Source organism: Oncorhynchus gorbuscha, linkage group LG25 (genome assembly GCF_021184085.1).
Source record: "Oncorhynchus gorbuscha isolate QuinsamMale2020 ecotype Even-year linkage group LG25, OgorEven_v1.0, whole genome shotgun sequence".
NCBI classification, from domain to species: Eukaryota; Metazoa; Chordata; class Actinopteri; order Salmoniformes; family Salmonidae; genus Oncorhynchus; species Oncorhynchus gorbuscha.
In genome coordinates this window covers 23,686,590-23,712,813 of record NC_060197.1, presented here as the reverse complement: position 1 = coordinate 23,712,813, position 26,224 = coordinate 23,686,590, and the positions used below count along the sequence as shown (strand labels likewise).

At 45.8% G+C, this 26,224-nt stretch overlaps 1 protein-coding gene across 1 annotated transcript in view; it reads right to left on the bottom strand.

Moving 5' to 3' along the window:
* Positions 1–924: 924 nt before the first annotated feature.
* The window catches only part of LOC124013800 (zonadhesin-like), a 34,860-nt gene continuing 9,560 nt past the window's right edge, over positions 925–26,224 (bottom strand). The window contains exons 13-52 of the mRNA XM_046328332.1: positions 25,941–26,185; positions 25,358–25,506; positions 24,983–25,111; positions 24,696–24,834; positions 24,364–24,505; positions 23,778–23,977; positions 23,444–23,582; positions 23,134–23,250; positions 22,694–22,818; positions 21,965–22,110; positions 21,215–21,358; positions 20,871–20,978; positions 19,793–19,962; positions 18,159–18,361; positions 17,646–17,787; positions 16,826–17,073; positions 16,496–16,673; positions 16,117–16,225; positions 15,748–15,842; positions 15,106–15,282; positions 14,110–14,312; positions 13,624–13,768; positions 12,764–12,861; positions 12,510–12,653; positions 11,822–11,986; positions 8,934–9,061; positions 8,251–8,522; positions 7,658–7,866; positions 7,082–7,226; positions 6,578–6,822; positions 6,264–6,393; positions 5,845–6,046; positions 5,343–5,504; positions 4,871–5,001; positions 3,857–4,059; positions 3,584–3,719; positions 3,300–3,446; positions 2,530–2,623; positions 2,274–2,314; positions 925–1,412 (exon numbers count right to left, since the gene is read on the bottom strand). Of these exons, the coding sequence (XP_046184288.1) occupies positions 1,315–1,412; positions 2,274–2,314; positions 2,530–2,623; positions 3,300–3,446; positions 3,584–3,719; positions 3,857–4,059; positions 4,871–5,001; positions 5,343–5,504; positions 5,845–6,046; positions 6,264–6,393; positions 6,578–6,822; positions 7,082–7,226; positions 7,658–7,866; positions 8,251–8,522; positions 8,934–9,061; positions 11,822–11,986; positions 12,510–12,653; positions 12,764–12,861; positions 13,624–13,768; positions 14,110–14,312; positions 15,106–15,282; positions 15,748–15,842; positions 16,117–16,225; positions 16,496–16,673; positions 16,826–17,073; positions 17,646–17,787; positions 18,159–18,361; positions 19,793–19,962; positions 20,871–20,978; positions 21,215–21,358; positions 21,965–22,110; positions 22,694–22,818; positions 23,134–23,250; positions 23,444–23,582; positions 23,778–23,977; positions 24,364–24,505; positions 24,696–24,834; positions 24,983–25,111; positions 25,358–25,506; positions 25,941–26,185 (6,203 nt within the window). The 3' untranslated portion in view covers positions 925–1,314. The remainder of the gene's footprint in view (positions 1,413–2,273; positions 2,315–2,529; positions 2,624–3,299; positions 3,447–3,583; positions 3,720–3,856; positions 4,060–4,870; positions 5,002–5,342; positions 5,505–5,844; positions 6,047–6,263; positions 6,394–6,577; positions 6,823–7,081; positions 7,227–7,657; positions 7,867–8,250; positions 8,523–8,933; positions 9,062–11,821; positions 11,987–12,509; positions 12,654–12,763; positions 12,862–13,623; positions 13,769–14,109; positions 14,313–15,105; positions 15,283–15,747; positions 15,843–16,116; positions 16,226–16,495; positions 16,674–16,825; positions 17,074–17,645; positions 17,788–18,158; positions 18,362–19,792; positions 19,963–20,870; positions 20,979–21,214; positions 21,359–21,964; positions 22,111–22,693; positions 22,819–23,133; positions 23,251–23,443; positions 23,583–23,777; positions 23,978–24,363; positions 24,506–24,695; positions 24,835–24,982; positions 25,112–25,357; positions 25,507–25,940; positions 26,186–26,224) is intronic.

The following is a 26,224-nucleotide window of genomic DNA, read 5'->3' as shown; positions in this document are numbered from 1 at the left end:
GACTGTGTGTGCAGAGGATGTGTGTTATTTAGTTTCTTGTTTCATTTTGTTTAGATGTTTTGTTTCCTTAAGCCTGGAATTTAACTGAAAAACAAAACCATTCCAACTCAATTGTCATTGTTCCCGAACACTTGATGAACACAAGTTTGGTCACGAACATTTCCATTCCTTTCCTCTTGTGATTTTAAAACAATGTATTATATTACTACTTGGACCAAAGTAGCTCACAATATGATTGTTTATGATGTATATTAGTGACTTATTTTTAACAGTCATTGTTGTTAAGCACTTGAATTGATTTGACTTGTATTGTTCTTGGTTCTTTGGACACACAAACAACAAATGCAGTTGATTGTGTCACAGATGTACTGTGGCACGTTGTTTGCTTAGCAGTCTCACTGGCCTTAGTTTAGAGGTCTTGCTTGTTTTTAGATGCATTGAATGCAAACGTCTGTCAGGGAAAAGTGTTGGGGTGAAAAAAAATGTTTTGGGTCACTCCTCGTTTGTTGCACTCTTGAAGTGTGAATAAATACAGTTGGAGCGATTGGGAAGTTTGTGTGCATTACTGTAGGACAGGTAAGACAGGTAAAACAGACACAGGTGTGTTACTGTAGGACAGGTGGGACATACACACGTGTGTTACTGTAGGACAGGTAAGACAGACACAGGTGCATTACTGTAGGACAGGTAGGACAGACACAGGTTCATTACTGTAGGACAGGTAAGACAGACACAGGTGTGTTACTGTAGGACAGGTAAGACAGACACAGGTGTGTTACTGTAGGACAGGTAAGACAGACACAGGTGCATTACTGTAGGACAGGTAAGACAGACACGTGTGTTACTGTAGGACATGTTAGACAGACACAGGTGTGTTACTTTAGGACAGGTAAGGCAGACACAAGACTGACATGACAAGTAATGTTAAGCTTGCAGCAACAATTTAATACACTTCAATAAATTACATCTCAGGCACTTCAGGCATTTTATAATTGCACTTTTCCCTGGATCACATCTCGTAATTCATACATTCTCAAATTACAACAAAAGCATTAATAAGTTAATAAAAGCAGATAATATAATGACAATAATATTAACAAATTCCAAAAAGAATAATGTGGCAAATATGTAACATTGACGTTACGGACTGTTCTGAATTGGTGTGCATTGTTTGTGAGTGATTGAGTGTGTGTGTGTCTGTCTCTGTGTGTGTGTGTGTCTGTCTCTGTGCGTGTGTGTGTGTGTGTGATATCCGAACATTCATCTGCCAGTAAATATGAAACTCTTATGTTCTCTACTCTTCTTTCTCTCCATCTACATGGGAGTCATGATGTCGCTTGCGTTCGTCTGCTGGTTGTCCAGGTTTTCGTACATGACGTCGCTGTCCTTAAGGTGCATGTGGTATTGGATGCCTAGTAGAAATGAAATTCATAGAATTATAAGCGAGGGAGGGAAAGAGGGAGAGAGAGAAAGTGAAGAAGGACAAAGAGGGAAAGAGGGAGAGAGAGAAAGTGAAGAAGGACAAAGAGGGAAAGAGAGAGAGAGAAAGTGAAGAAGGACAAAGAGGGAAAGAGGGAGAGAGAGAAAGTGAAGAAGGACAAAGAGGGAAAGAGAGAGAGAGGTGTAATGTTTATTATTATCATGAATTTGTTGTTTTATGGCAGGTACTATTAGGTCGGTCCAGGAGTTTCTCCTGGCCAGGTCACCAAGGTCATCAAGGGTTTAGTTGGGAAGGATGGGAGAGCAGAACTACTTGTCATGCAATCCAGTGGAAGAACGAAAGCACTTCTTTTTCACAGTATGAGCATTGATTTCACAATTTCCCTCCTGATCATGGCTTCATAGAATTACAAAAACTTAAGTTTATGCATAAGGGTGAAGGTTATGTTTAAGTTTATGTTTAGGAACAAGGGTTAGGTTAAGGTTAGTGTTATATCAGTGAGGTTAAGGTAAGGGTTGAGGTTATAGAATTATGGCATGGCAGAGTCCACTTGCCTCTGTAATCAATGAGCTGAATAGGTTGGTGACAGGTGACAGGTGTTTTTCTTGTGCTTTTCTCTTTAGCCGGCTGCCAATAGTCTGCTTCAAAATAATTGACTCATTTAAAATGGGAACTTTGTTCTACTGGTTCAAATTCAGTGTTTACTATATCCTTCCCATCTACATCCTTCGCCTGGTTTTATTGGGATAATATTAGCTAAGTAGGTAAAAAATAATGTAAGTGAAGGTAAAAGTTGACATGTGTTTTAAGTGAGATTGAGATTGGCACTTACTTGAATCTGTGTTGTCAGAATCACACTTGTTTTTTTTGTTCCTGTAAACACCAAATGGTTTAGAGAGTTAGCATCCGTTTACATAGGACTACAAATACTGCACTGACAGGTGACATTGGCTTTTTTCTGTCTTGTACACTGAATAATAAAGCAAACTGTCATGGTCAAATTGATCTTTGATTATTTCATGTTGTCAAGAGTAGATTTTGCACTACGATAATAGGCTGTGTTTTAGTGGTTGTTGTACAGTCCTTACGTTCGACAGCATTTGTAGCATAACACACAGATCAGCGCTATGATGATGACTCCCAGAGGCACTAGGACTGCGATGAGAATGATCGTGTTCTTATCTGTGGGATGAAGGAGGAGACAGTTACAACACTGGTATGCCTGTATGCTATTTCTAACAACTGCCCCAACGGTCCCAATAAGGATTACCGGGTACAGTACAGTATAGTATAATACAGTACAGTATAGTACAGTATAGTATAATACAGTACAGTATAGTACAGTCCCATACAGTATAATACAGTACAGTATAGTACTGTCCCATACAGTATAGTACAGTACAGAATAGTATAATACAGTACAGTATAGTACAGTCCCATACAGTATAATACAGTACTATACAGTATAATACAGTATAGTACAGTACAATACAGCCCCATACAGTATAATATAGTACAGTACAATACAGTACAGTATAGTACAGTCCCATACAGTATAATACAGTACTATACAGTATAATACAGTATAGTACAGTACAATACAGTACAGTACAATACAGTACAGTATAGTACAGTCCCATACAGTATAGTACAGTCCCATACAGTATAATACAGTACAGTAAAGTAGAGTCCCATTCAGTATAATATAGTACAGTCCCATACAGTATAATACAGTACAGTATAGTACAGTCCCATACAGTACAGTATAATACAGTACAGTCCCATACAGTACAGTGAAATACAGTACAGAATAGTATAGTACAGTACGGTATAGTATTAGCTCCAGTTAATCACGTACCCAGGCCTCCACTGGTCTCGGTCTTCTCGATCTCACACAGGTTGCCCTCGAAGCCCTCTTTACACTGGCAGGTGAATGAGTCAACTGTAGTGTTAGTGTCAGAGCAGGTACCGCCATTTAGACAGGGGTAACTCAGACACGGACTCACTGAGAAGAGGGCGAGAGGGTACGTTTATTATCAAAGACATGGCAGTCCATTTTGCACACTGAAGTTGTTCTTATTGCAACTACTAGGGACACAAATGCATGTTTCAGTAGCCACACACAAAGACACACACACTCACCTTTGTAGCAGTCACGCGCGTAGTCGAAAATGGTACAGACTTGTGTGTCGGCACAGCCCTTGGGTTGGCACACGGCGCCCGAGGCCGTACATTCACACGACAGGGCACAGTCCTCTGTCACAAACTTCTCCTTGAGCTGGGTAGGAAGGGAATGGAGGGATGGGGAGAGAGAGAGACATTCAAATGGGGTAGAGAGAGAGACATGTACGAGGAAAGAGACAGAGTTATACACACCACGCCGTGCAATGTTCTGCAACAGCTGTATTAACTCACCGGGTAGTATCTATCCAGGTAGTTGCAGCCACACTCGCTATAGGGCACACAGCTGCCTGTGCTCATGGCGAAACCGGGGGCACACTGGCACCCTTCAACACAGGCAGTGAAGTCACAATCGGAGGGCGCGGCCAGGTCAGCGCAGGAGGCGGGGCAAGGGGACATACACTCAGAGTAGGTACTGTTGTCCACACAGCTCAGGACTAGGTGGGAGGAGAGGAGGGAGAGAGGGAGAGAGGAGGGGGAGAGTGAGGGAGGAAGTGAAGAGAGGGAGAGAGGAGGGGGAGAGTGAGGGAGGAAGTGAAGAGAGAGGGAGAGAGGAGGGGGAGAGTGAGGGAGGAAGTGAAGAGAGAGGGAGAGGGGGGGAAGTGAGGACACAGGATTAGCAACAAACACATAAGGGGTGTTGAGGGGAGGGCAGTTGAAAATAAGTATTACTGCCAAAATGATTTGGCAGAATCAGTTTAGCAGTTTGCTAGGGATTACAAGTGAAGAAAAAAAACGTAATTTATTAAGAACACAGCAGTGAGGGAATGTATTTTGGTTGTGTTTCAGATAGATTGTGTGTGTGTACTTGTGTGTATATAATAATTTGTGTGTGTAATACCAGAGTGTGTGTGTATTAGTGCATGTGTGTTTGGGTATGCATGTGTGCGTACATTTGTGCTTGTGTGTGTGCTCGTTTGTGTCCGCGAGTGTTTGTGTGTGTGCACACGTTTGAGAGTGTGTCTGTGTGCGTATGCATGCGTTCATTTATGTTTAATAACATCTCTGTAGTAATGTGTGTATGTGAGACAAGGTGTGTGTGTGTGTGTATAATCACATTTATATATGACATATATTAGTGTGTGTAATAATAATAATCTGTTGGGTGCTTATATTTCACAGTTGCACAAGTGTGTATTAATACGCATTTGTGAATTGGAAATGTGTCTTTTGCATATCCCAGCTCTCCTTCTGTGTGTGTGTGTGTGTGTGTGTGTGTGTGTGTGTGTGTGTGTGTGTGTGTCTTACCACAGCCCAGCTGTTGTCTCCATTTGCCCAGTTTGACACCGGCCTCCTGGCATGCCTGGGCGTACACCTCAAAGCTGTCACAACGTAGAGATGCGGTTTCCTGATCCGCACACAGGTCAAACACACAGTCCCTAAAACGCACACACACGACAGTGAGTGGAGGGAATAGTGCAGATCTACACACAGATCCGAACACAGTTGTATGAACATATAAAGCAGAATATAAATTCAAGTTATATGTTGAGAGAAAAATATCAAACATACCCACCTGTAGCACTCTCTCTCTCTCACACACACACACACACACACACACACACACACACACACACACACACACACACACACACACACACACACACACACACACACACACACACACACACACACACACACACACACACACACACACACACACACACACACACACACACACACACACACACACACACACACACACACACTCTCTACTCACTCCTGGAAGCTGTTGGCCAGTAGTTGGGCGTGGCAGCCAGCGAAGGGTCCTGTAGGGTCGGACAAGGCTCCGCACTGTTTGTTACCATTCAACTCAGCCAGCTGAGCGTCAGTACAACCTGCTGTCTCAAAGCCAGACTCTGGGTCTGTCTCCACATCACGCCTAGGGAGAGGGTGAGAAGAGGTTGAAGAGGAGGGTGAGAAGAGTTTGAAGAGGAGGGTGAAGAAGAGGGCGAAGAAGAGGGGGAAGAAGAGGGGGAAGAAGAGGGGGAAGAAGAGGTTGAAGAAGAGGGCGAAGAAGAGGGGGAAGAAGAGGTTGAAGAAGAGGGTGAGTGAAGGAGAAATAAAACTAAGGAAGGAGAGTCATATTTAGTTATGAATACTTGATCATCTCAACAAACCTATTTTTCAGTCGGTTGTGTTTATAAATAGATTATGAATGAACCAACAAATAAATTAATGAATTAAATGTTTTTCTATATAATCGAGTGATTCCTTCCCACCTGTGCAGGTGCACCATCTTGGGGAGGTCTGCTGTCACTACCTCCGCCCCCTGCCTGTCAGTCACTCTCCAGCTTTCGCCGAACTCGTCAAGTTTCCGCGTCACAGTTCCGTCTGGTTTCATGTACTCGTTCTTGGAGGATCCGTCGTAGTTCCCACACAGACCTCTCACCCTGTTCTTGTATGTACTGGGTAGGATCACCTCTGTTAGGGAGGGAGAAAGAGTATTGCCCGAGTACAAGCAGTGCTCTTCTTAATAAGATATTTAATCATTTTATTAATTAAATGATTAAGTAAATTAAATGAACTTTCTAGACCACACTGTTCTTCTCCTAGCCCGTCTGATAACTCTTTGTAGCTGCCCTATGGACGTGACGTCATCTCCTTCCCTCCCTCCCTCCCTCCCCTCCCTCCCTCTCACCTCCGTGGATTTTGCCGTCGAAGCGGACCGTCATGCCAAAGTCGGTGACCAGCTGGACGTTCTTGGAGTTCATCGTGATGGTCAGGCCGTCTCTAGGACTGAGAGGAGGAGCCACACGCTCACCGTTCACCTACACGGGTAGTGAGAGGAAGAAGTTATAACTGTTCATGGAGATGACACAAGAGGTTCTAACTGTTCATGGTGATGTCATAGTTGACCTGGAAGGTAACAGAGAGGAGAGTCTCATGGTTTTAGAGCTAGATTACCGTCGCCAAGGCAACAGGCATGGTTGGATTATATTATATTGAACTCACCAGGACAACTTTCTTCTGCAGGAAGCGGATGCTGACTCCATAGACATCGACATACACCTCATCCAGGTAGGAGATCTTCTTGCCACCGCGACGGACGTTCTTCCCTCTGACCTGGAGGGAGGCGAGTGAGCTGAGGAGGGAGTGGCCCTCGGTCAGGGTGTAGGTGTAGGGGCCCTGGAAGTGGTGGGTGAACCCATCAAATGTACGGTAGTGGGGGTCGCCGTGGATATTGCACTTGTCGAATTCTGGAGAGGGGTTGGGGGGGTGGCAGAGAAAGGGAGATGAAGTAAGGTGGGGAGAGAGAGAGAGAGAGAGAGAGAGAGAGAGAGAGAGAGAGAGAGAGAGAGAGAGAGAGAGAGAGAGAGAGAAAGAGAGAGACAGAAAAGTTTGTATTGAGGAAGTATAGATGACAAATATGAACTTTCTCCTAAAATATATTTTAGGTAGAAAAGGCAGTGGGGGCAGAGTTGCAGGGACTATTTTGAGAGGAGAGTTGGGACTTACTCTCAGGTTTGCAGTAGAGGTCTCCGTTTTTGTCCAGAGTGCAGACAGAATCATCCTTACATTGAAAATCAGAACAGGTGATGGAGCCGCCCAGGTTACAGGTACACTTGCCATCACAGTGGTCAGTCACCCACAAGTCTCCCATCTGCAACACACACACACACACACACACACACACACACACACACACACACACACACACACACACACACACACACACACACACACACACACACACACACACACACACACACACACACACACACACACACACACACACACACACACACGTTAGGATTACGGCTGACCGTTTATACAGTATGTCTAAAGAAACCTTGTATGAATGGTATTATAGAGAATGTGTTGAATCTGTGTCTGGCTGGTGGAGTTTGGATTCTTGTCTAACCAAACTTGCTTCACAGTTGAATATCATGCCGGCTGTGGTACAAATATGTTTGTCATCTGACAACCCCCTTAAGTTGAAAGGAACCTTTCGATGTTTAGTTGGGGTGTATGACTGGTAAAGTAGTGCGGGTAAGCGGGCAATGATTGGTCAACGAAACAGTAAGCGCTCACGTCATGGTACTCTCCATTGGAGTCCACACATCCACACTTGGCCAGAGGGACACACTTCCCGTCGCTGAGTACGAACCCCGCGTCACACTGGCACCCCTCCACACAGGTGGTGGAGGGAAGGTGGCAGAACATGGGGAACAGGTCGGAGCAGGTGGGCGGGCAGGGGGGCGTGCAGTCAGAGTAGTGGCTATTGGGGGTGCACGGCAGGGCTGGAGGGGGAAAGCGAGATGGTGGAGTTAGACAATAATCAAAGATCCTATCTTTCTGTACAGTACAGTAACAGTTACAGTAACATTGGCTCTATGGATGCTTTTCATCTGGTAATTGCGGCATCATTGGTCGACAGTACAGGCCTACACATGTAGTACTTTTACAAATTAAATTCCAAAGTCCACTCATTTCCTTCCATTTTCAGTCATTTATATAGCGTCCTATGCCCAACCTCCCTCCCATACTCTCTCCTTCCATCTCACCCCACCCTCTCCATCTCCCTCCCCCTACCCCCATCCTCTCCATCTCCCTCCCCCCATTTCACCCCACCCTCTCCATCTCCATCTCCCTCCCCCTACCCCCCATCTCCCCCCATCACTTACGACAGAATGTGTTGTTTCTCCAGTCGACGGTAACCCCAGATGACTGACAGGCCTGTGCGTAGGCTTCCACGTTATCACACAGCGTGGCCTGCATGCCGTCGTATTCACACATGTCGTACACACAGTTCCCCAGGAAGGCCTCCGGGGGCAGGAAAGAGTGGCAGGGCTTGAACTTGTCGCCGAGGATGATAGAAGAACACAGGGTCTCGTACTGTTTCTCTTCCTCTGCCGTGCAGTTAGGGTGGATGTTGGGACGCTCATCTGGCGAGCAGCTGGAGGGATGGAGGGAGAGATGGAGGGAGGGATGGGTTAGATAGAGGGATGGAGAAGAGGGAGAGAGAGTACCCAAAAATGTTACCTCCTGCCAGACCATAATGATTAATGATCAATCACCAATAAGTGTCGCTAGAATGTTTCATTACACATATTTTTTGCAAGCCTTGTACAGACAGAGTGGTTTACTCCTGGTCTATTTGTACCTGGTCTATTTGAACATTGGCTTGCCTTAAGGCTATATATTATTAAAGATCCAGGTATCTAAAATATAAACGACATAGACAGGTGTCAGTGTTTCAGGGACACTCAGGTGTACAGTAACACATGATCTGACCAAGAAAAAGCTTTAGTGGTAGCCTTCTGGCCTAAAGAACAAGGTCAAAGGTGAGGGGTTAGAGGTTACTGACCCTGGATCTGAGTCTCCCTCGGACTTCCAGCTGTTGCCCAGTTCTATCACGTCCTTGGCCGGGTTTCCATCTGGCTTCAGGTTGTCGTCTTTGGCGTTCATGTTGTAGTTACCACACATGCCACACACCTGGACAGACGGAAGGAAAGAGTTGTGAGTTGAAACTGAGGGATAAAAAAAAGATCAATAAAATAAATGTGAATAGAATTTGAACAGTTGGGCCTCCCGAGTGGCTGCAGCGGTCTATGGCACTGCATTGCAGTTCTAGAGGCGTCACTACAGACCCGGGTTCGATTCCGGGATCTATCACAACCGGTCGGGCTCTATGACATTATATAGCACTAACATGGCACTCAATGAGCTATGTACGGCCATAAGCAAACAGGAAAATGCATCTAGAGGCGGCGGTCCTAGTAGCCGGGGACTTTAATGCAGGGAAACTAAAATCCATTTTACCTCATTTCTACCAGCATGTGCAATCAGAGGGGGAAAAAACTATAGACCACCTTCACTCCACACACAGAGACCCGTACAAAGCTCTCCCTCGCCCCACATTTGACAAATCTGACCATAATCCTATCCTCCTGATTCCTGCTTACAAGCAAAAACTAAAGCAGGAAGCATGAGCGACTCGGTCAGTAAAGAAGTGGAATATGTTCTGGGATTCTTCCAATGGCATTGAGGAGTGCACCACACCACACTGGCTCCATCAATAAGTACATTGATGACGTCGTCCCCACAGGGACCGTACGTACATACCCCAACCAGAAGCCATGGATCACAGGCAACATCCGCACTGAGCTAAAGGGTAGAGCTGCCGCTTTCAAAGAGCGGGACTGAAACCCGGACGCTTATTAGAAATCCTGCTATCCCGTCCGACGAACCATCAAACAGGCAAAGGTCAATACAGGACTAAGATCGAATTGTACTACACCGGCTCGGATGTGGCAGGGCTTGCAAACTATTACAGACTACAAAGGGAAGCACAGTCATGAGCTGCCCAGTGACACGAGCCTACCAGACAAGCTAAATAACTTCTGTGCTCGCTTCGAGGCTAGCAACACTGAAGCATGCATGAGAGCATCGGCTGTCCCGGACGACTGTGTGATCATGCTCTCTGTAGCAGATGTGAGTAAGACCTTTAAACAGGACAACATTCACAAGGCCTCAGGGCCAGACGGATTACCAGGACATGTACTCCGAGCATGCGCTGCCCAACTGGCAAGTGTCTTCACTGACATTTTCAACCTGTTCCTGACCGAGTCTGTAATACCAACATGCTTCAAGCATACCACCATAGTCCCTGTGCCCAAGAACACTAAGGTAACCTGCCTAAATGACTACCGACCTGTAGCACTCATGTATGTAGCCATGAAGTGCTTTGAAAGGCTGGTCATGGCTCACATCAACACCATCATGCCAGAAACCCTAGACCCACTCCAATTTGAATACTGCCCCAACAGATCCACAGATGATGCAATCTCGATTGCACTCCACACTGCCCTTTCCCACCTGGACAAAAGGAACATCTACGTGAGAATGCTATTCATTGACTACAGCTCAGCGTTCAACACCATAGTGCCCTCAATGTTAATCACTAAGATAAGGACCCTGGGACTAAACACCTTCATCTGCAACTGGATCCTGGACTTCCTAAAGGGCCACCCCCAGGTGGTAAGGGTGACAACAACACATCTGCCACGCTGATCCTCAACACGGGTGCCCCTAAGGGGGGAGTGCTCAGTCCCCTCCTGTACTCCTTGTTCACCCATGACTACATGGCCAGGAAAGACTCCAACACCATCATTAAGTTTGCCGACGACACAACAGTGGGAGGCCTGATCACTGACAACGATGAGACAGCTTATAGGGAGGAGGTCAGACACCTGGCAGTGTGGTGCCAGGACAACAACCTCTCCCTCAACGTGATCAAAACAAAGGAAATGACTGTGGACTACAGGAAAATGAGGACCAAGCACGTCCCCATTGTCAGCTGTAGTGGAGCAGGTTAAGACCTTCCAGTTCCTTGATGTCCACATCACCAACAAACTATCATGGTCCAAAAACACCAAGACAGTCGTGAAGAGGGCACGACAAAGCCTATTCCCCCTCAGGAGACTGAAAAGATTTGGCATGGGTCCTCAGATCCTCAAAAATTTCTACAGCTGCACCATCAAGAGCATCCTTACTGGTTGCATCACTGCCTGGTATAGCAACTGCTCGGCCTCCGACCGCAAGGCAGATTTTACTTAACACTTATTTTTCTTGAAACTGCATTGTTGGTTAAGGGTTTGTAAGTAAGCATTTCACTGTAATGTCTACACCTGCTGTATTCGGCACATGTGACAAATAACATTTGATTTGATCGGGAGTCCCATTGGGTGGTGCACAATTGGCCCAGCGTTGTCCGGGTTAGGGGAGTGTTTGGCTGGGGGTGTTTTACTTTGCTCATCGCGCTCTACCGGCTGCTTGTAGCGTGCCTGACCTCGGTCGTCAGGAGAACGGTATTTCCTCCGACACATTGGTGCGACTGGTTTCCGGGTTAAGTGGGCGGGTGTTAAGAAGCGCAGTTTGGCGGGTCATGTTTCGGAGGACGCATGACTTTGACCATCGCCTCCCGAGCCCATTGGGAAGTTGCCGCAATGAGACAAGATTGAAATTGGGGAGAGAAAACGGGTCAAATAAAATCAAATCAAATTGAACAGTGTGGATAATTCCAAGAATGAAAAGGGCAGAGAAAATCATTAGAAGTCCCTTTAAAATGTAGGTCGGAGTATTTTAGTATGGCCAAGACATGTACTGTGTAAAAGGGTTAATTTTACCATCATTATAAGTTGTATAATATGCATTATTGTACAGCAGCATTACTATAGTTGGGCTCAGTCATACCTTGTTGAAGTACTCTCCAGGGACGGTGATCTCCAGGTGGTGGACTCCATCAAACTTGACCATTAGGCCAAAATCAGTGTCCAGTAGACTGTAGACACCACTACTCAAGACCCTGGCCCCGGCCACACCGACGGACAGAGGAGTACGTACCCTGCGCCCATCCAACTGGAGAGGAGAGAGAGAAATAGAGAGGGGGGGGGGGGGATAAAGTAGAGGTGATTAGTGGAAATCAATAACGAATAAGGCATATGGGTTGTTGTTCCTCAAACTTCACTTGGCTTGCCGGTGTTGAAGCCCCCTCAAGAATAGGCCTAACACCCCAATTAACCCCCCCCCCCCCCCAAAAGATAATGTATTAGTACACCATAGATCCCTAGGCAATGACCGAGCTACCCTGCCAGCTTCATTAAGATGAGATACCATAACTGTGTCTCTACTATCTGACTAATGAGGTGAGAAAACAAAGGAAACTGTGCTCAGGATTGAGCCAAAGCGTCAAACTTCTACTTTTCGCTACTCTTGACGAACGTGATTCTAAGCATGCTTACCAATGGATCCCTCTCCCTGTTTTGTGTTTTCTGTCTATGTTTGCTGCGATGAGACTGAGGCATAAGCCTGTAAGCCATACACACATTTCTACTCTCACCAAAAACAGACAACCGAGGTTTGACCTTGAACTCCATCTCACCAGAACTCTGTTGCTCTTTTGAAGCGTGATGTTGGCGTTGGGAAGATAGACTGTGACGGAGCGCACGTACGACGCCTCCGGTTGGCCACGCTCCTCGTTTTTCGCCACGATGGTGAACGGAGTTACCTTGGTGGAGTTACACACCTGAGGGAGAGGGGGGGGGGTCAGAGGGAAGGTGAGAGGGAGATGTGTTACAGGTTTCGGGAGAGACAGAGGGGAAGAGGAAGAGAGGTTGAGAGACGACGGTTACATACCTTCACCAGTGTATAGGTACAGGTGCCCATGAAGGTGTGCATGACACCATCAAAGGTGTAGTAGTGAGGATCTCCGGCCACATGACACACACCCAAACCTGGGGAGAGACACAGAGACATTCATATCTGGGTTAGTGATGCTTTCTTGGGAGCTCTTCATATACAGGCAGTGGCACATTCACTTCAAATCACAAGTGAAGAGCTGGTTTTCCAGCCACAGATTAAGCCTAGTCCTGGACTAGGTCTTGGAAGCATGTTTGTTTTTTTTCTCCCCAATTTCATGGTATCCAATTATTAGTAGTTACTGTCTTGTCTCATCGTTACAACTCCCATATGGGCTCGGGAGAGACGAATATCAAGAGTCACGTGTCCTCCGAAACACAACCCAACCAAGCTGCACTGCTTCTTAACACAGCACGCTTCCAACCTGGAAGCCAGACGCACCAATGTGTCAGAGGAAACACCACACACCTAGTCAGCGTGCACTGCACCCGGCCCGGCACAGAAGTCTCTAGTGCGCGATGAGACAAGGATATCCCTACCGGCCAAACCCTCCCTAACCCGGACAACGCTAGGCCAATTGTGCGTCGCCCCATGGACCTCCCGGTCGCGGCCGACTGCAACAGAGCCTGGGCTCAAACCCAGAGTCTCTGGTGGCACAGCTAACAGTGTGCCACCCGGGAGGCCAGAAGCATGTTCAATGGAGATTCTTGAAATGCTTTTTAGTTCAGGACTAATAATTCATTATAATTAGGAATCTGTATCTGGGAAACCAAAACATTTCTGTCCCAATAACAGTAGCAAAATAAACAACACAACAAAGACTAAGAAAAAGCCCTGAAAGGTGGTGTGGCATTTACCTGTTGAAACACATGCCAGCTCTCCCTCCAACACCTTACACTCCTGGGCGGGACTACACTGCCACGGCTCACAGACAATGTTGTTGCCAGGGTTACACTTACAACGCTCCGAACAGTCCAGCTCAGTGAACCAACTGTCTCCCACCTAGGGCACACACACACACACACACACACACACACACACACACACACACACACACACACACACACACACACACACACACACACACACACACACACACACACACACACACACACACACACACACACACACACACACACACACACACAGAGATATGGACATAAGACATATAACAATCAACCATCTTAGTTAGTCAATAAAACACTTCATTATTTTAGTCAATCAACCACATGAGCTAAATGAGCTAGCCTCTGTTTACATCCTTCCTATAAGTCTCAGGTCATTGTATTGACTACTCTGTAAACTTCACTAGTCAAGTCATAACTTGGTTCCTTCATTCTTACAGGCCTGTAGTTGTTATCCTTGTCGGTGCAGCCACACTGGCTGGGTGGAACACACTTGTCACCGCTGAGTAGCAGGCCGGGGTCACAAACGCACCCCTCTACACAGGGCTGGGCACAGGTGGCGTTGAAGGTAGGGTTCTGACAGCTGGAAGGACAGGCGTTACCACATGGCTCGTAGTGGCTGCCTGGGAGACACTTGAGAGCTGGGGGGAGAGGGGAAGAGAGAGAAAGAGGGGGAAAACATGGGTTACTGATGGGCAATGATAATCATCTGTGTTACTGCTGCCCAAGAAAGGGGAAGAACAGAGTGAACATGGGATTTGAATTGGTAGTGAGACTAATCCTTGTGGCACACCACTTTCACGATCTTGGTGTTACCCAATAGAGATAGGACTCAGTACACGGAGCACAGGTGTGTTACAGCACATGGAGCACAGGTGTGTTACAGCACATGGAGCACAGGTGTGTTACAGCACATGGAGCATGGTTCTGTTATAGCACATGGAGCACAGGTCTGTTACACCACATGGAGCACAGGTGTGTTAAAGCACAGGTCCTTTACAGCACATGGAGCACAGGTCTGTTACAGCACATGGAGCACAGGTCTGTTACAGCACATGGAGCACGGTTCTGTTATAGCACATGGAGCACAGGTCTGTTACACCACATGGAGCACAGGTGTGTTACAGCACATGTCCGTTAAAGCACATGGAGCACAGGTCTGTTACACCACATGGAGCACAGGTCTGTTACACCACATGGAGCACAGGTCTGTTACACCACATGGAGCACAGGTCTGTTACACCACATGGAGCACAGGTCTGTTACACCACATGGAGCACAGGTGTGTTACAGCACATGCCTGTTAAAGCATATGGAGCACAAGCGTGTTAGTTAGACTACACACAGTCGGGAAGGTGTGTGTGAATGCGTTTGCATGCATACCTGTGTTTCAATGTGCGTGCGTGTCTGCGCGCATGTCGGTATGTGACTTACGACAGAAGGTGTTATTCCTCCATGCGATGGGTACTCCAGCCCAGGCACACAGGTCAGCGTAGCTCTCTATAGCCTGACACAGGGCCACTGTCTCCCCTCCTGTAGCACACTGGTCGTACACACAGTTCTCCTGGTAGATGTTGGGGGGAACCACCGCGTGGCACGGCTTGAAGATACCTGAGAGAGAATGGATGGAGAAATGAATGGTGCTAAATAGCTGGGACAGTGAAGAATTATCAATAAATAGTTTGAACATTGTTCAAATTATATGTAGTAACACAATAGACCAAAAAATGCTGTAAGACAACAGAGAGAATTGGACAAATGACCGATGAGTAATGGTCGTAGTAAGTTAGCTGACCATTCAGGCACAACTCTCTCACTTATCTCTAGAATCAATTATGTTTCGTTTAAATACAATTTCTTGTTCTACAGAAATGAGAAATGGCTTTAGTAAATGGAGACTAAAAGATACAGTACAAGTGGTATGTAATAACATGAATATAACGCGTTTTGTGAAAGAGTGTACGTGGATTGAACATGTCTATGATTTTCTGTCTGGTGTTAATGTCCGACAGCTGTAATTTGTGTTTCCATGCGTCTGTGTGTGTTTCTCTGTGTGTGTGTGTATGTGAGTCTCACCGCTGGGGTCAGAGATCATGCCACAGCTGGTGGGTTTCTCAGCTTCTGCCTCAACCTTGGGATCGCACCCCTCCTCTCCTCCCCCGTGGGTACAGCTGAAAGAAGAGAGAGGGACGGAGGGATTGATGAAAGGAAGAAAGGAAGGGATGAATGTCAAAGACGTCCCCGTCGAGGATGGAAACGAAATCTCCTCGATGGCGTCAGACCTATAGGTCATAATTCATACAAAAACAATGGAATCTAGGCTAAATGTAACATAGTCTGGTATCTTAGTTCAGACGACAGTTCTTCCTGACAGTGCTGGATAAATAAAAACATTGAAACTGAAACATGAATGTGTGTCGTGTGTTTTAGGTGTGTGTGACTCACTCGGGGCGGTCGTCGGGCACCTGCCAGCTCTCTCCCAGTTCGTTTGGGTTGCCGGCTGGCTTACCGTCCGGCTTGATGTTGTCATCACCGGGTTGGCCGTTGAAGTTTCCTACAATAGAGGATAGATGGAACCAGTTATTACTGCCCACATCAACAGCTACTTTGCATACAAACTGTTAGCTGGGTTGGGGTAAAATTATATTTTAAAGCAGTCAAGTTAAGATATAAAATGATATTCAAGGAGGTGTTCAGACAAGACTACATAAATCTACTACCCGCTACAAAGGGGATATGATAAAAGTGGGTGAAATAACTTACGAGGGCTTTTTTTCACATGCCTGGTTTCTTTTAATCACATGATTGATTGATTATCTCTTACCACAGAGTCCACAGAGCAGACCGTTGTAGGAGGAGGGCAGAGTGACGTCAGAGTGGTGGTTGCCATCGAACCTCACCCTCAGGCCAAAGGTCGTCTCCAAGACAACAAACTTCCCGCTCAGGTAGACCTTCACCCCACTGGTCAGAGTCACAGGAGGGGTCACCAGGGTTCCGTTGACCTGGAAGAGATGAGAGGAGGGTGTAACCATTTTAAATTGGAGTTAAGTTAGCAGATTGTACAGTACGTGGTTATCTACTGATATCTTGCCACTTTGCCAGCATAACTGAATAAACCAGGTCGTGCTGTAGCTTTACCTCCCATGTCCCTCACCTGTATTTTGCGCCCTTTCCCCAGGACGACGGTGACCCCGTACACCTTAACCACGACGGCTTTGACGTACGACACCTTCTTGTTGCTGCCTCGGTGCTCGTTCTGGGCGTCAACGGTGAAGTGCGGCATCCCGGAGGTTTCGTTGCAGGGCCTGGTGAGGGCGTAGGAGCAGGAACCCATGAAGTTGTGCACCCTCTTATCGAAAGAGGTGTAGTGAGGGTCACCCTGGACCGTGCAGATTCCCGTTTCTGTGAGTAGAGGAGGGTCGAGTTTAGATTTGAGTTGATCATGTTTGATTTTCATAGAAGTTTAAACTGATGTTTTGAGGGAGCACTGATAGCCCCATTTACAATATTTCTTATGAGAACGTACACATTTCAAAAGCTACAACTGCACGAGGCTGAGACCCCGCAATTGTATAGTGCTTGTCGCCGAAAGACGCTTTTCAATCTTACCCCCCAAAATAAAGGCCAAGTAAAATAAATGACACACACAAAAACAAATTACATTGGCATCTGTACTCTCCCTCCTGTTTGTGCATGTGTGTGTGTGTGTGTGTGTGTGTGTGTGTGTGTGTGTGTGTGTGTGTGTGTGTGTGTGTGTGTGTGTGTGTGTGTGTGTGTGTGTGTGTGTGTGTGTGTGTGTGTGTGTGTGTGTGTGTGTGTGTGTGTGTGTGTGTGTCGTACCAGGTGGGTAACATCCTAACTCTCCCTCCTGTTTGTGCGTGCGTGTGTGTGTGTGTGTCGTACCCAGTGGGTAACATCCTAACTCTCCCTCCTGTTTGTGCGTGTGTGCGTGTGTGTGTGTGTGTGTGTCGTACCCAGTGGGTAACATCCCAACTCTCCGTCCTGCAGGCCACAGCTCTCTGTCAGGGTACAGGTGGTGTTGTGACACTGTATCACCCCCCCGCCCAGACACACACACTTCTCCTTACAGCCCTCCAGGTACCAGTCATCGCCCACCTGAAAAACACACACCATGTTCAGACTACAGTACCTGACTGCCATAAATAGCCCAGGGACATGTTCATTTAATTTAATTTATTAACCTTTATATTTTACAGGGAAGTCAACAGGTATCTTCTACAAAAAAAGTCTAACATGAAAAATACAAGATACAGCACATATAAACGTTGTGTACAGTTCAGTATCAAGTTTTGGGTATTTCTGAATGTGCACGTGTAGTGACATTTTGGATGTGCATATTTTATTTTATATTCGGATGATTTAGCAATGTATTGTATTCATACTCTATTCTAATGTACCTTTACCAAACCTCGATGCTTTACAGAACACACCGAAATGGTCAAAGTGAAAGAGAGAATCGTACTCACAGGGTGGTAGTCCTCGGAGGAGTCGACACAGCCACAGTCTTTAACAGGGACACACTTGTCGTCACTGAGGATGAAGCCGGGGTTACACTCGCAACCCTCCACACACAGCTCTGAACAGCCAGGGGCGCCGCTGACACCCAGGCAGGTCTCGGGACAAGAGCTCACACACATGGAGTAGGAGCTGTTAGGGGGACAGGGCAGGGCTACGGAGGGAGAGCAAAAAGAAAGGGGAACGCAGAAACAGGGTTACAACATATTGTAACAAATCTGGGTTAAAGGGGCAGTCAGCGGTTGAAACAATAACAAAGCATGCTTCACATCAAATCAAAAAGGATTTGTCACATGCGCCGAATACAACAGGCGTAGACCTTACTGTGAAATGCTCACTTAAGCCCTTAACCAAAAATGCCGTTCAAGAAAGAGTTATGAAAATATTGACCAAATCAACTAAAGTAAAAGATAATAAAAAATAACACAATAAAATAACAATATCAAGGCTTTATACAGGGGGTACCGGTACCGAGTCAATGTGGAGGCTATATACAGGGGGTACCGGTACCGAGTCAATGTGGAGGCTATATACAGGGGGTACCGGTACCGAGTCAATGTGGAGGCTATATACAGGGGGTACCGGTACCGAGTCAATGTGGAGGCTATATACAGGGGGTACCGGTACCGAGTCAATGTGCGGGGTTACAGGTTAGTCGAGCGAATTTATAGGTAGGGGTAAAGTGACTTTGCATAATTAATAAACAGCGAGTAGCAGCAGTGTAAAAACAAATGGGGGAAGGCCATAATGTAAATAGTCCGGGTGGTCATTTTATTCATTGATCAGCAGTCTTATGGCTTGGGGGTAGAAGCTGTTAAGGAGCCTTTTGGTCCTAGATTTGGCGCTACGGTAACCCTCGACCCGCTCCAGTACAGCCCCGTCGATGTTAATGGGGGTCTGTTCAGCCCGCTTTTTCCTGTAGTCCACGATCTGCTCCTTTGTCTTGCTCACATTGAGGGAGGAGTTGTTGTCCTGGCACCACACGGCCAGGTCTCTGACCACCTCCCTATAGGCTGTCTCATGCTTCCCCCCCTTGCTGCTATAAAAAGCTGAGCGATGAGGCTGGAGGATTGTAACTACTCTCAAGAGCTATGGATCGAAGGACTGACCATCCATGATATTAAAACCATATTTTGGGGCTATAAAGTGTTTGTTCACATTTATTTGTTTACAAACATTGGAGTAAAACAAGCTTATATTTTTGGTTTCTGATGGAGTACGACAGTTGAATTAAGCTCTTAAGGCATTGATAAATTATATTCTTCAAGAATCAATGCTACATATCTCTCATTTATAAGTCCACAAATGAATGTAGCAACTGCATTGCCACTTTAAGCTTGCTGCAACATTAAAAGGAATAACTTTACTGTTGACGGACAACAATATTTTCTCCGTAACTGTGTTAATGTGTGACTTTGAAGTGGCAGCCTGAGATATGGACTTTTGCTTCTTCTTTCAACTTTTGCTCAAGCTGACACATCATTGTGACCTGCCAACTGTTTTCAAACCAAATTTCGGTCCAATCTTCGAGGGCCTGACAGAGTGTGTCTATATATATATATATATATTTATATATGAGACTCACGGCAGAAGTCTGGCTTCCTCCAGGGGTGAACCGTGGCCCCTGCACCCAGGCAGGCGTCAGTGTAGGCCTGGAGCTGGTCACACAGCATCTGCTGTTGGCCCACGAAGCGACACATGTCATACACACAGCTCTGGAAGAACGGAGTGGGGTCCACCAACGCTGTGCACTCTCTGATGGGGGAGAAGAGGAGGGTGAGAGAGAGGGGGAGGGGGATTTAATGTGTGAGGAAGTTAATAATTAGAGAAAGAAAAAGAAAGAAAGAAAGAAAGAAAGAAAGAAAGAGAGAGAGAAAGAAAGAAAGAGAGAGAGAAAGAAAGAAAGAGAGAAAGAAAGAGAGAGAGAAAGAAAGAGAGAAAGAAAGAGAGAAAGAAAGAGAGAGAGAAAGAAAGAAAGAAAGAGAGAAAGAAAGAAAGAGAGAAAGAAAGAGAGAAAGAAAGAAAGAGAGAAAGAAAGAAAGAGAGAAAGAAAGAAAGAGAGAAAGAAAGAGCGAAAGAAAGAAAGAAAGAAAGAAAGAGAGAGAGAAAGAAAGAAAGAGAGAAAGTAAGAAAGAAAGAAAGAGAGAGAGAAAGAAAGAAAGAGAAAGAAAGAAAGAAAGAGAAAGAAAGAAAGAACAAACTAAATGGGAGGGTGAAAGGAAGAAAGAGAGAGAGAGAAGTAAAGACAAACACACAAATCCATAAACCATTTTGTTTGTTTTGAACACATGGAGGGAGTTAAGTGTTATGACCTGAATCATGTCAGGGCATGTGAACTATAGTAGGCTTGTATGTATAAGACAATCTTAGGTATTCTTAGCAGTGTGGAATGGTAAAGGAGTAAGATTGCCAGCCCAACATGTGTTTACCACGCAATCTGGATTAAAGTCATGGATTATTGTAAACAGATATTACAATAGACTAGAGATCCATGTTTGTAAGCACCAGGGGTCATAGCACGTGAGTTTGGAGGTATCCGTGTACTTATGGATTCGTGTATGTTTTCACGTGTGTGCATGGTGTGTTAAACAGGGTGTTTATATCTAAATGATACATATGGTATGGATCACGCACAGCAGGGATATGTTGTTGGTCCTGCTCACCTGAAAGGTCCTTTGGTATCGGTTAATATCCCACAGTTCTCTGGTTTGGACACTTCCGCCTCCAGTGATGGATCACAGACAGGGTCTGGGTTGGTGTCGGGTTTGCATCTATGGAAACACACACAATTAGTAAACACTTTAAAATAGGAAATGTAACACCAATACAGTGCACAATACAGTTATTACTCCTAATAAGTGCATATAGGATAAAGTGCACACTCAGTTCCTGAACTACTTCCTAAAGCGTGTACCTACATTCTACTACATACATTACTAGGCAGAAATATTCCTGACTTCATTGGTCAGTATTCCCAAGAGAAAATTCCCACATAATTTCCACTCACGTGGCATCCTCATCGTCCTCAGTCTTCCAGCTGTTTCCAAAGTCCTTGGAGCTGGTGACCTGGGATCCATCTGGCTTGGTGAAGTCGTTGCTAGGGTTACCATCATAGTCGCCGCACAGACCACACATCCGTTCAGAGTAGGAGCTGACGGATAGACCAAGACACACGGCATTTCACAAGCATTTCGCTACACTCGCAATAATCTGCTTAGCCATGTGCAAGTGACCAATAAAATGTGATTTGATTTGAACACAGTAGATTAGTTCAAAGGTCAAGATACAAAGATATGGATTAATAGAGAGATCCTACTACAAATATCAAAATACAAGACACAATAGATTTGACACCGATATAGACAACAACCAATAGATTATTACGACTACCAGATTATTACCAAAAGATCACAACAGATACCAAGATACCAAACCTCTGGATTACCACAAAGATATCAAGACACAAAACAATGGAGAGAATTACAAAAAAAAGGTTTTAGTTGATTTTAGTTGATACAGTGGATTGACACTGAGTTGAAACTCCTCTAAAGGCTGAAAGATGTGGAATGTTTGGAACAGAAATGGTTCTAAATGATGTATAAATGTTGATCAATTATCTGCATGAATATTGATAAAGTACAACAAAGGCATTGCCCGTACGTTCGTAGACACCTAATTTAAGAATAGGGTGTAATTTGAGCCTTAAGAGGGGAAAGGAAGTTGCTAGAGATCTACTTCCTGTGTCCGTAGTACACACCTGGGCACTGAGATCTGGGCGTAGTGGTTTCCGTCCCAGCGCACCTTGAGGCCGAACGGTGTCTGCAGGGTGATGTACTGGCCCGCTAGCGATAGAGAGATTAGTGGAGAGGGGTAGTGAGGGAGGGACACGCGCTTTCCGCTCACCTGTGGAGGCAGAAAGAGAGATTAATTCTAGGAAAGTCTCCGCTGATCCGGAGAAAAATAGACAAAAAAAGGAGGAAAAAGCAGTCTGAGAGAAGAGGAGGGCGCAATTGATGGACAGATCTGAAGGATTACTGGTAAAATAGACGATGAATGAGATAAAAGATAAAGAAGAGACAAAGACAGAGAGAAAGAGAAAGATGGATGAAATGTGTATTGAAAAGGGAAAGAAAGGCTTTGGGTGTATCGCCGTTGTGCAATTTCACGAATTGATTAAGGGAGACATGGAGTTTGAAAGACAGAGATAATTGAGTGACACCACCACATCTGCGATGTTGAATGTGAATGATAAAAAAAAACAATGTTTATGGGAAAGTGTTATTACATGTTAATAACTGTGTTAGTGTCACAGGTCTATATTCATTACTGTAATAGCAAGTCTATTTCTTCCTTCGGACAAGTTTGCTTCTGCTTTGCTCTTGCTCTTTGGGGCCTAGGCCTCGTTATTTCAAAAGCACTGTGACACCATCTGATGTAAAACGGGCGTTTATAAATTTGACTGATTGATTGATGGATCAACAAGTACCAGAGCCCTCCTGCTCTTCATCAGTGTGACGGTGATTCCGTCGACAGTCACGTAGAGCTTCTTCAGGTACGACACTCCGGCCAGACCACGCTCCTCGTTCTTACCCTCCACGGAGAACTGTGGACCTGAGAACACAGCAGAACATAGTTAGAACCCAGAGTTCGAAACCGCCAGAACCTAGAACCCAGAGTTAGAACTACAGAATCTGGAACCCAGCGTTAGAACTACGTAATCTAGAACTGATATGACAGAGCTAGAACTACAAACCTAGAACCCAGAGTTAGAATGATAGAATCTAGCACCCAGTGTTAGAACTACATAATCTAGAACTGTTAAGACAGAGCTAGAACTACAGAACCTAGAACCCAGTGTTAGAACTACATCATCTAGAACTGATAAGACAGAGGTAGAACTACAGAACATCATCCTCATGTAATTACCAGTGTTGTTCTTGCAGGCCCTAGCCAGGGTGTAGGTGCAGGTTCCCATGAAGCTGTAGAACTTATCATCAAATGTGTTGTAGTGGGGGTCCCCAGAGATCACACAGTCCTGAGAACCTGGGGTAAAATGGAGCCGAGGGAGATATCATGAGATATAAGAGCCTGCTTCCAGACCTCTTTGTGTTGTCTTGCCAACTCATATGGTCATAGCCTGGTCACCGACCCTGACTTCCAAGACGTCAGACATCAAGACACCCTTTTGAGTGTGTGCTTGTGTGCGCGTTCAGACCGTTTATGTAAAGGGACTTACCTGTAGGGTAACAGTCCAGCTCTCCTCCCTGTACCTTACACTCGTGCAGCGGAGGGCAGTCAGAGGGCTTGCAGGTGACGAAGGAGGCGTCACAGAAACACTTCAGCTTACAGTTCTCCATGTACCACTCATCACCAGGCTGGAGGGACGAGGAAGGGGGGGGGGTTATGTTCTTCCCGAAGTGGGTTAGAATCTTAGCAAGTTTACTATGCTCTGGGAGTCCTGGGTTCGAGGCCTGCGAGGGCCGTTGCACTTTCACCGTCCAGTATAATATGTTTGAAAAACCTCCAACTCAGACAATGGCATTGATAACATGACACACACACCCTCTTACCTCGTAGTACTCTCCGTTAGTGTGTTTGCAGCCACAGGAGCTCTCTTTGACACACTTCCCGGCACTGAGGATGTACCCAGGGTTGCACACACACCCCTCTGAACAGAGTCCGTCACACCCCGTGGGGGGCTTGGCGGCACAGGTGGGCTGGCATGGGGCGGCACATGGTATGTAGTGACTGTTGGGGGGGCATTTCAGAGCTGAGAGAAGGAGGGAGGAGACATCAGGAGGCCGGTCTTTAAAACATGACGGTCTCTCGGGAACGACTTTGTTGATTTTAAAGAACAGAACTGTCGGAGTGTATTGATGTGTTAATAACAGTGTCTTCGGCGAGTGAACAAATCATTATTATCATATTGATCATCTTAAAACATGAATATCCTCCTCTTCCTCCTCGTTATCATCGTGTAGGGTTGGGGTCCATTCCATTTCAATTTCAGTCAATTCGGGAAGTTCACTCAAAATTCTAATTCCAAATCTCTTCAAATGCTTTTCAATGAGGAACAATCTGGAATTGAAATGTGCTTAACTTTCTAAATTGACTGGAATTGAAATGGAATTGACTCCAGCCGTGATCTCTACTCACGGCAGAAGGTGCTGTTCCTCCAAGGTCCAATGGTGACTCCTCGGTCCTGACACTCATTTACGTACGACTCAATGGCTTCACACAGGATGTGCTTGGCACCATCCAGCTCACACAGGTCAAACAGACAGTCCTTGAAGAAACTCTGAGACACACACAGAAACACACACACATGGCAGACAAAGCTCGAGGACTTTAGTTAGAGTACTGCAGTCTTGCGTTGCCACACTGCCAGTTTCTTAGTTTCCCACATAGCTAGATATCCCGGGAATTACATACTGTATCTTTATCTAGAGGGCAGATTCATAATGATTACAAGTAAGGTAATTACTCACATTGGGGTTGACCTTGGGGTGACAGACAGCAAAAGGTCCGTTCTTGTCCAGTAGCATCCCGCAGTATCCTGAGCTCTCGTACCTGTCCTGCTCATCATCAGTACAGCCAGGTATGGTGATGTTGGGCTGCTTGTTACAACTGGAGGGTGAGACAGAGTGAATCCGTGAAACCGTGTGTGTGTGTGTGCGCGCATGCGTGTGTGCTTGTGTGCATGTGCACAGGTGCATGTCTTTCTGTGTGTGAGTGCCTGCCTGCGTCCGCATGTCTAACTGGTGGCGTGACTCACTTCGGATCGGTGAGCCAGCTGTGTCCAAAGTCATTGGGGTCGGGGGTCAGAGAACCATCAGGTTTCCTGAAGTCATCGTTGGGGTTTCCGTTGTAGTCTCCACACAGTCCACACAGCTTGTCCTTATAGCTGAATACAGAGGAGCAAAACAAGTTTATGAGCTAATCGCTTTCTCAAGCATTTTAATCACAGCAGAATTATATCGTAAACATATGACAACGTGAGAGGCTTATATTTGTTTTCTTTTAAAATGTTACTTTTATAGTTATTTTTTAGGACATATCATATTGGGGTCCCCAAATCTGTAGGAGGGGAACCTATATGCCTAAACCCCATATTTGGTCTCTGCAGGTGTGTGAAGCAGTTTTGACTCACTCCTTGGTGACTTTGATATCCATGAAGTGGTTTCCGTCGTATCGTACCGTCACACCAAAGTCCGTGGCTACGGTGTAGTGTTTACCAGACATCAGCACAGACACTCCTGTCGCTGGGGTCAGAGGGATGTTCACCTTGGTACCGTTCAACTACACGGAGAAGAGGAGGAAAACACAGAAATGGGTTTTAGTGATTGATGCGCATTCATTTTTTTTTTTATTCTTCTTTTTTTTGGCTTCCTCTTTATGTGCTGTTCTGTGTCTATGTTTTTTACGGTTTGAATGATGCGCAGGAATGGCCCTCCGGTCACTAACTTTCCTTTACTGTGTCTGTTACTTTATATTGAAGGCTAAAGGCAAGGGTGAAAAATGATATGTACTTTTCATACTGTGTCGTGACTTTATATTGGTGTTAATTAGTCTGCGCATATACAGGGCTTCGCATTTTATAAGTCATCTTTCCTATTGCTATAATATGTGTAAAAAAAAGTTTCAAATGTCATCCATCCCTCCCATCATACCCCTCATCTCCCACTCTCTTTCTCTGCCCCCCCCCCCCATCTCTCAATCCATCTTTCTCTCACCTGCACGGTGCCTCCCTTGAGCACAGAGATCTTCACCCCGCGCACGTACACGTGCACAGCCTTCAGGTAGGAGATGGTTGGTAGGTTATAGCGGTTCTCGTTGTCGGCGTGCACCTCGTAGTGAGGCACTGAGGTGTCGTTACAAGGTTCGGACATCAGGTAGCTGCAGTTCCCCATGAAGTTGTACTTCTTCTTGTCGAAGGTGGTGTAGTGAGGGTCACCGGAAGCTATACAGGTAGATGTGCCTGGAGGGAACAATTCATGAATCAAGTAATCAAGTAATC